The sequence below is a fragment of the Octodon degus genome, unplaced genomic scaffold, assembly GCF_000260255.1.
Source record: "Octodon degus isolate 3935 unplaced genomic scaffold, OctDeg1.0 scaffold00101, whole genome shotgun sequence".
Taxonomy (NCBI): Eukaryota; Metazoa; Chordata; class Mammalia; order Rodentia; family Octodontidae; genus Octodon; species Octodon degus.
The window spans coordinates 5,897,486-5,907,828 of NW_004524677.1; the positions used below are offsets into that span (position 1 = coordinate 5,897,486).

The 10,343-nt window shown below is 41.4% G+C and overlaps 1 protein-coding gene across 1 annotated transcript in view; it reads left to right on the plus strand.

Annotated features, from left to right (window-relative positions):
- Nucleotides 1-10,343, plus strand: part of Mnd1 (meiotic nuclear divisions 1) — a 69,158-nt gene that overhangs the window by 14,304 nt on the left and 44,511 nt on the right. The window contains exon 4 of the mRNA XM_004638700.2: nt 837-985. Coding sequence (XP_004638757.1) covers nt 837-985 — 149 coding nt within the window. The remainder of the gene's footprint in view (nt 1-836; nt 986-10,343) is intronic.

Below are 10,343 nucleotides of genomic sequence, written 5' to 3' on the forward strand. Positions count from 1 at the left end.
TGTGTGTGTGGCCAGCTCAGCCCACCAGGGGGCGGGGCTGTCTGGCCTGTGGTGCTGGGGGATTGAACCATGGTCCCTGTGTTTTGCTTAGCTTAGCTTGTTCTAAGTAGGTGCCCCAGACCACTGAGCTATCTCACCAGCCCTTTAATTTTCTTAGCAAAGGATAATATATGCTTATTACTGGAGAGGAAAAAAGGAAGTCAAAATTGGTTGTTAATCTACCATCTAAAGATAGCTGCTATCACATTGGTGTACACTGGGGTTTAACTTTTTTATATAATACATTCTGTGTAATATGACTTGAATATCTCACCATACACCTATACCATTAAACATTTTTATAGCATAAATTACACAATATTTTTAAAAATCCATTTAGTAGATTGGTTGCCATTTTTTCCGCTGCTTTGACAAACATTAGTGTAGATAGCCATCATGATATTTTGTGGATGAATTTCTAAGGTGAAATTTTGCCATGAAAGGAATACATAGATCTACAGTTTTAAATACGTAGTTCCACATTTTTCTACCCATTTGAGAGTATTCATTTCCTTGAAGCCCGTATTATACTTTTGATGTTTTTAATTGGTCGGAAGGTATATCTCATTGCTTTATTTTTTCATTTCTTCAATTAACACTGGCATTGACCCTATATATTATCCTTATACATTTGTTGATGTCTATCAATGTATTTTTTGTTTCTTGTCTTTATTATTATTTTAAGAGCTTTTTGCAATGTATTAACTTGAAATACAGTTTTTTTCCAAAAGTTATTTGCTTTTTAATTTCATTTACACTGTTTTTTACTGGGGTCTTTTAAAAACTCTTTTGCTCAGCTGCTATGTCAGTAAAAGAAGTTCTCCAAAGCTTAGTCGATGATGGTATGGTGGACTGTGAGAGGATTGGAACTTCGAATTATTACTGGGCTTTTCCGAGTAAAGCTTTCCATGCCAGGAAACGTAAACTGGAGGCTCTCGAATCTCAGGTAAGTGGCCACAGTTAAAAATAACAAATTTGGTTTGTAGCACAAACACTTGTTGCATCTATTCCTTTCTTTATTTAGTGGCTTCCTTTTCATTTTTAACATGAATTATTTGGTGTACAGTTTAAAGATAATCAGCATCTCTGCCTTCCTCCTAAGACAGATTGGAGATGCAGGTCAGGCCAAAGCAGGCCTAATGCACATGTGCTGGATTTGATCTGCAGGGACACAGACCAGTAGCAATGCTCTGGTCTTAGGATGCTTTAGCTTTCATTCCCTCCATGTCATGATGTTCTTTTCTGGTATTTTAGTTTCTTTTTTGTAATCAATAACCTTTGGGAGGATGGCAGTTAAAGTTGGGTTTATAGAGGAATTGGTGGGGAGGTACAGAGAATTCCTCCCTTGCCCCCTTATTACCCGCAGTTTCCTCATTCACCCATGCATGCGTTCATCCATCCATCCTTTTTGATCCAGGGCCTCATTGTGTGCTCCGGGCTAGAGCTCGCTGTGTAGTCCAGGCTGCCTGTAACCCGTGATGCTCCTGCCTTAGCCTTCTGAGTGGTGGGATTAGAGACCAGGAGTAGCCTGCCACCCGGCCCAGGTCCCCTGTTATTTATTTATTTATTTGTTTGTTTGTTTGTTTATTTATTTATTTTTTAAACATTTATTTAGTGTGTGTGTGTGTGTGTGTGTGTGTGTGTGTGTGGCCAGCTCAGCCCACCAGGGGGCGGGGCTGGCTGGCATGTGGTGCTGGGGGATCGAACCGCGGTCCCTGTGCTTTGCTTAGCTTAGCTTGTTCCAAATAGGTGCTTTAGACCACTGAGCCATCTCTCCAACCCCTCCCCTGTTATTTAGATGTTGTATTAGACAGATACATTTGTTATATTTGATGAGCCGATTTTGAATTCTCAGTATTAACTACAGGCCACTGGGGCTTATTCTTTGTTGTACATTTTGTGAGTTTTGACAAATATGTGATGATTTGTCCACAATTGTAGTATCATGCTGAATAGTTCCACTGCAGAATCCTGTGTTTTTTTGTGATGGATTGCCAACACCCAGCTGAAATGAACTAGTGTGGTGCTCGGTGTGGGAGGCCCACCTGCGGGTTGTTGTTGGCAGCACAAGAGGCAGAGCTAGAAAAGAGGAGAGGTGTTCGGGAAGCTGTTGGGGAACCGTTGGAAGCTGCTGCTTACCTTGGGCTGTCCTGCTGGGGGACCTTGTGCTGGCTTTCCTGGTGAACTTGACTGTCCTCACCATCGAGACCTCACTGGTGCTGAAGATGGCGGTGGTACTTTTCAAGGAAGCCCTGGTTCTTGCCTTGATGTTGCGTCCTGGCTCCAGTGCACATCCCTCAGCCCACTGGCACAGCCTTTCTAGCTTCTGCCACTGACCTTGGGGCCTTCGCAGATCCATGAAGCAAGCCTGTATGGGATGTTGTCGTGGGCTGTAGGTCCCCAGTTGCTCTCATGAAGAACATTATCATGGATCTAGGCCCCAGCCGAATTCTTTGGTCTTTAGTGCCGAGACAGATTTCTTGCACTCTTTTTGTATATGATTCTTTGGGGGAAGGTGACTACTATAAATAGTCTTATAAAACATGTGTTCTGTATGTGTCCTGTATTGTATTTTTCCTTGCAAAACGCAGAACCACATCCTCCTATCCTTTCTTCCCTCTCCTCCAACCTGTCTTTGCCTCCCCCACTGATCTTTATGCTGACCCCAGAGTTTTATTTTTTCAGACTATCATACCCTTGGCATCATACAGTGTGCAACCATTTCACACTGTCTTTTTTTTTTTTTTTTTTTTTTTTTGTGGAACCAGGGATTGAACTCAGATCTTTGCATTTGCCAGTCAAGCACTTATCCTACTGAGCCATCTCCCTAGACCCAATTTCACAGTTTTAACTAAACAATATGCATTTAAGCATATTGTTCTCCCATCCCTTTGTGATGGCTTGATAGTCCTTTCTATTTTTCTGAATAGTATTCCTTGGAGTGGATATACCAGTTTGATTATCATTTGAACTATTAACATCTTGGCTGCTTCCAAATTTTGGCATTTATGACTGTTACAAATACTTGTGTGTAGGCTTTTGTGTGGACATAAGCTTCCAGGTCTCTTGGTTAAACACCAAGGAGCGTGATTGCTGGATTATATTGTAAGTGTGTGTTTGGTTTCCAAGAAGCTGCCAAGGTGTCTCCGAGGTGGCTGGGCCATTTGCGTGTCCAGCTGCAGTGGGTGAGCGCTCTTCCTGTCCCTGCCTTCGCCAGGGTCTGATGATGTCAGTGCTTTGTCTGACCATTGTAGTGAGTGTGTGCTGTTCCTGCCTTGTCTTCGCTTGCAGTTTTCTAATAACATGAAGTGGACCACCTTGTCACATATTTCAGTCACCTCTATGAAAGGAGGTGTTTGCTTAGAATTTTTACCCACTTTTTTAAATGATTTTTTGAGCTTTATTATTGAGTTGTAATAGTTCTTTGTATTTTAAGATACTAGTCCTTTAGCGGGTAGTTTTTTTAGAGATTTTTCATTTGATATGTAGCTTGTCTTTTTATTCTCTTAACAGATAAGCTTTCAATTTTCATGATGTTTTTTCTCTCAGTAAGTATTCTAATCATTATCAGCCCTAAGGTTATCTACATGGCCTCCTATGTTATCCTTCAGGCTCCTCCTTCCCCCCCAGCACTGTGGGTTGAACTCAGGACCTTGCACTTTCCAGGCAGGTGCTTATGCCACTGAGCTATTTCCCGAGCCCATTTTGTTTATTGGGATAAGACTTTTGTTTTTTCAGAACCTGGAGTTGAACTCAGGCCCTTGCGCTTGCCAGGCAAGCGCTTATTCTCCTGAGCCATCTCCCTGGAAATCCTTTAGGCATTATATATTTTTTTCACTTTACATTTAGATGTATTTTTGTTTTTAGTATGTAGGTGTCCAGAATAACGGCATTTTAATAAGATGCATTTCCTTTGTAATTTTATGCATTTTATTTAACTTCTGGATCGCTTGGTAACTCTATGTTTAATTATTTGAGAATTCCAAGGCTGCTTTCCAAAAGAAGCTGTACCATTTTACCTTCCTACCAACAGTGTATGAGGCTTCCAGTGTCTCTATGGCCTTCCTGACTCTGATTCTTGTCATCCTGCTGGTTGTGAAGTGGTACCTTGTGGTTTTGTTGTCCATTTCCTGGATGATTAATGAATGTCTTCATATGCCTTTTGCCCATTTGTGAGCTTGCCTTGGTGAAATATTTATTTGAATCTTTTGTTTATATCTTTCTTGGGTTTTCCCCCCTCTTTTTGGAGACAGGGTCTTGCTACGTAGTTCAAGCCACCCTTGTACTCACTGTATAGCCCATGCTGGCCTCGAATGCATGGTGACCCTCCTGCACTTTCAGGTGTGCACCACCACGCCTGGCTCTTTGTCCATATCCTGTTCCTCATACTGCAATTCTTTTAAAGACTTAGTTGTATGGTTAGAAACATATAAGGCCATATTAGTCAGTTTTTCATTGCTATAAAAAATACCTGAGATTGGGACTGGGGAGATGGCTCAGTAGAATAAGTGCTTCCCTGGCAATTGCAAGGGTCTGAGTTCAATCCCTGATTCTGCAAAACAAAACAAAACAAAACAAAACAAACCTGAGATAATTAACTTAGAAAAACTTGTTTTGGCTGATAATGTTAAGGTTGTAGCCCATAGCTGATTGGCCCATGTACCGCTGAAGGCTGTGGTTATTAGCCTGTGGCACTCTTGGGGGGATGGCAGAACCTGCAGGAGGAGGGGCCCAGTGGGATGAAGTTAGGTCACTGGGGCTGTGCCCCTGAAGAGGACACTGGGACCATAAGCCCTTTTCTTCTTCCTGGAAGCCATGAAGTGAGTGGCTTTCTTTGCCATACACTTACCACCATGATGCACTGCCTGCCCAGAAGACCAAAAGCAGCAGGGCTAAGCGAGCCTGGACTGAAACTTCCACAACCGTGAGCCCAAGCAAACCTTTCTCCTTACAAGTTTATTGTCTCAGGTATTTTATCACAGCCACAGGAAACTAACACGGCCTGGTTGCTTTGAGTCTGTGGCCCAGAGTGCTTTAAAGTCAAGGAGCCAAGGAAAGCGGTTGAGGCCCACTGTCCCCTTGAGGGAACACACGCAAGACCTCCAGATCCTCCTAGACCCTACCTCCTGAAGTTCCTATCTTCCTGTAGTGTCACCCTGGGGGGCATTTTCTTGTCTTCCTGTTCTTTTTTTTTTTTTTTTTTTTTTCCTTTTATCTTTTTAAAGAATTTCCTTGGCCTTTCTTTCTACTTAGCCAAATTCTAAACATCTGTCCTTTCAGAAACCTTCTCAAGTGCCCATTGCTGAAGGGCCCTTGTTTGTCTCTAAAATATATTTGTATTTTAGCACAGAATATATTGTTTCGCATGTACTGTAGATTGTCTACCTAATAAACATTGTCCTGTTGTTTACTAGCAAAGCACTTACTTAGAGGAAACAGTATTCAAAAAAAAAAATCTCATCTTTCCCTGGCCCCTTGCAATTATGGGTTGTAATGGGAACCCAGTCCGATAACTGAGATGTAAGTAGGAACAAAACATAGTTTCAAATTTCCAGGGAAAGTGTTCCTTTTTTTAAATTTTTTTTTTATCTTATGTATTTAGTACAAGGTCTCACTATGCAGGTCAGACTCATAGTGATCCTCCTGTTTCAGCCTTCCCAGCGCTGGGATTACAGGTGTGCGCCACCACGTCCAGTTTCAGTGGCCAGCTCAGTGCGCCCAGAGACAGGGCTAGCAAGGCATGTGGTGCTGGAGATCAAACCTGGGTCCCTGCGCTTGGCAGGCAGGTGCGTAGACCGCTGAGCTATCTCCCCAGTCCTCATTTTCCTTAGAAAGCCTAAGCTCTGTGCTCTTCTGTGATGTGGCCATACTGTGACCCCCTAGTGAGGAGCATGAGGCTGAAGCTCTGTTCCCAGAGGATGGCAGAACCTCAATGACAAGGCCAGGGTGGCATGTAAGATGCTGTACCAGCCTTAGACGGCCACACATTTGGACTTCGGATTGCTTTCAAAAATTGAGCTATAGTTTAACGCAGTTTTAGTTAAGTATTCTGTTATTTTGGGCGGAACATATTCTATAACTGAATACAGTTGCTTTGCAGGCTGTTTTTAAATATGAGCTAGATCTCTATTAGTTACCTGTTACTGTAACAAAAAGTGTAGCTTCAAGAAACAAGACTTCGCTGTTGCACTGTTTCTGCATAACTGGAATCCAGATGTGGTTTCATTGGGCACCTCTGGCTCAGCTGCTGCCTGTGGCTTAGTGGGGCCTGCATTCCCACCTGAACGCTCATCCGGGAGTGGATAGGCCTCACAGGTCAGCCCTGCGGTTACTTGTCGTTCCTTGCAGACCCTGCGGTAGATTTTCCTCCTCAGTTCTTTATTAGAATGGGTTTCTCCACAGCTTAGGAGTACACATGGTGGCACCAGCTGCGCTCGGAGCAAGCACATGCTCAAGAAAGGAGCAGCCTATCTGTGGACCTTACAGCCCATTGCCTGTCCTGCATCCTGTACCTTAATACTATGTCATTAATTCAGCCTACCCTCAAGAAACAGGATTGCACCCCAACCTAAATACCAGGAGCAAGGATCGTTTGGGCCATGTTAGAAGATACTTAACATAGACTTTTAATTTTTTACATGTGTGTTTTCATAGATGTGTTTCTTACCTTCATAATTCATCTTTTTATAGAACAGCTTTATTGAGGAATAGTAGACATTCAAAATAAAACTCCTTACTTACTGTTAATAATTTGATAGGCTGTAACATGTGTAAATCCTTGAAATCAGAGTCACAGCAAGATAATGCCCCTCACCCCTAAGTTTGTTCATTGCCCTGGAATCTTTCCCTCCTCCCCTCCCATGTGCTGCCTTCTCCACCTCATTCCTCAGGCAGTTGCCCATTTGCTTTCTGCCCATGGTCATGAATTTCTGTTTCTTAGAATTTTGTGTAACTGGAATCATGGTATGTACTTTATTTTCATGGATTTATTTGGTATAATTATTCTAAGATTTATTCATGTGGCAATATGTATTTTTTGTTGTTGTTGTTGTTTGTTTTTTTTTCTCCGAATGCCTTCAGGGCAGGTTTGGCTGGCTTGAGTTGCGGGCATCGAACCACAGCAACCTGAGCCTGACTGCTTTGTGGAAGCAGCCACTTAAAGAACTGAGCTACGAGGCAGGCCCCCTGTATTGTTTTTATTGCTGGAGGAAATTCTATTATATTTAGAGTTTTATTATACAGTAGTTTATTGGTATTTTGGTTTTAAACTGTTCTTTTAGATATATAAATTTGTTCCCATGACCCCCAAGGAGACAGGAAACTCCCAAGGAGACCTGCTGCATTCAGGTCCCTTGTGTAAAATTGTGCAGTCTTTGCATATAAGACAAAGACTTGTATCACATCCTGCTGTAGGCTGAGTCACGCCTAGACTACTTATACTACTTAATGCAATACAAACTCTTGGTTAAATAGTTGTTATACTGTATTGTCTAGTGACTAATGACAAGGACTCAACAGTCCAGCCATGTTCAATACAGATGCAGTTCTTTCCCCTGAACGTTTCCAGCCTGTGGCTGAATGAGTCGTCTTGGGGAGAACCCATGGCTACAGTGAGCCAGCTGTATAGGGAATCTTTCTTTTGACTAACAAGGCACATCTTTTACTCCTGTTCAGTTTTAATCATATTTTGTATTTTCTATTAAAAACATGTTTCCTATAGGGAACAGATAGTTGAGTATTGCTTTTCTATATAACCTGAAAATTTCTGCCTTTTTAGATACGGTGTTCAGATCACTCGTATTTAGTATGATCAACTGTATTGTCAAATCTGCCATCCTACCTCAGCTAGTTAGTTTATTAGTTTGTTTGAGGCAGAGTTTCGCTATGTAGTTCAGGCTGGCCTCAAACTCACAGTGATCGTCTGACCTCAGTCTCTTGAGTGTTGGGATTACAGGCATGCGCTACCATGCCCAGCTTCATTAATTGTCCTTTGATTACTTAAGGACAAGAACTTTATTTTCCTTGTTCAAAACTCAATTGAGCCTGGGCGTGGTGGCGAATGCCTATAATCCCAGTGCTTGGAAGGCTGAAAACAGAAGGATCACTACGAGTCCAATCTGTGTAGCAAGAAACTGTAGACCCTGTATTAAATACACACACAAAAAAAAAAAAAAAATTCTTTAAAAAAAAAAATAATAACTGCAATTTTGAGTACTCACCATCTTCTAGACAATTGTGCTCAAATTTGGGCACAAAAGGTTCAAATTACACATTTTTTGGTTGACTTTATTCAGTCAGAGAAATTCTTCACCTTTGAGGAAAAAGATCAAATACAGTTTTCATAATCTACTTAAAAAGTGAGAATACTTGGCATATTTTAATACAAGTAATAGTTTCTTGCTAGTAACTCTTTAACAGTTGAGGGCTAGCCAGATAGCTCAGTGGACTAAAGCACCTGTTCAATTCCTTGGCTCCCCATGCTGTGCCAGCCCCACCCTTGGAGTGTGCTGAGAGGAGACTGAGACTGGGCGTGGTGGCACTTGCCTCTAGTCTCAATATTTGGGAGGCTGAAAACAGGAGGATCACTACAAGTCTGATCTGTATAGTGAGACCCTGTAAAAAAGAAAAATTTAACTTCATTTTTAAAATATATATTCTGAATGATTGAAGAATAGGACTTTCTAATTCTTAATACTCTGGGTTTCTGGTACACACTTGTGTAAGAGGTGGACAGCCTAAGCCAAATTTGCCATGGGCATCTTGTGAATTTAGTTTCTGTCAAAATACTCCTCTCTCATTAGCTGGGTGTGTTGGCACAGACCTGTTGGGAGGCTGAGACAAGAGGATCTCCTTGAGTTTAAGGCCCACCTGGGCTTCTTTCTGTCTGTCTGTCTGTCTGTCTGTCTGTCTGTCTATCTATCTATCTATCTATCTATCTATCTATCTATCTATCTGCCTCTTTCCATGATTCAACAGTTGGCATCCAGAACATTTTGTGACATACCCTTGTCTTCCTTCCATCTTCAGTGACAGAAGTCAGAGCTTAATCTGACACCTGCTGCAAGTCTGAATCAGTCAGAGGCAGTAGCTCCTGTACCTCCTGTTTTACACACTGGAAATGAGTATGGTTTTGCTTCTCTTCCAGCTATAAAATCTTGGAAGTTCTCCTTAACCTTTTTAAAGCTTCAGGTTCCCAATTTTAGAAGAGCAGTTACACCTCCAGTGGGTTGTGGCCTAGACGCAGTGCCGAGTGTGAGTGTGAGTGCTGTTGGCTCCGCTCACTCGCGGCGGCCGCCCTCAGGCAGCTCCGCGCTCCGTAGGGTGCAGGAGCTAAGTGTATTTGTTCAGTCAAAACAAATATTTGAGCGTCTGCTATGTTCACACTACTTTGCCAGCTTAGAAAAATATTCTCCTTTTGTTATATGGTAATGGGAAAATAAAGTTGGTAAAGATTAAGGCCGTATTATTTTGGAGGTATTTTAGTGACTGGTCCAAATTTCTGTGCATACATCAAATGGGAAGCTGAAATTTTCCTGCCAGAATATTCTCATGCTTTTTTGCTGGCAGGATTGCTTAAGAGAATAGATTATAAACATAAAAAGTAGTGTTGTCACATTCTAATATGAAGCAAGAATTGCTTCCTCCTGTATGTGACCAAGATATTATTGATTTTCTAAGAATAATTGATGTGCAGTAATTTATTCCTGCAATGCTAAAATAAATACTTGAATTGCGTTAAAAAACATAGTTGTTCATCCAACCTATTTAGCTGTGGCACAAATGCATTCCTGGACTTTTCACATAAATTAGTGGCTTTAAAGAACCAAAAAAAGCTTTGAAGTGGAGCTAGGCCCCTTAGGATGCCCTGCAAATCCCCCGCTGAGCTGTGTGCCTGGCCGGCCAGGCCCGGGCCTCCTAAGTCTTCGTTGTGGCTCTATTGTGAGTTTGTATGTAGCTAAACTTCCAGGCAAAATGGCATTCTTTATATCCAGAGGATATGGAGAGGTTATGAAGAGAAATGACTGAAATTAAACTTAAAAATAATTATTTGTTAATTTAAAGAATTTTACTAATGTAGCAGCAACTATATAGCAGTTCTTAGTAGATTCTTTTTTTTAATAGATTGCAAATTGGAAATAAATTATTTACAAACATAAATGAACATAACAATAAAAACTGTCCAAAATAAAAATGAAGAAAGAATTTACAGATCAGTCATAATAGTTCACTGTGTCAAAACCAAGAAACTTACATTCATATAATTAGAATTCTCAAAGGAGAAAGGAATAGGCAATAAATATTTA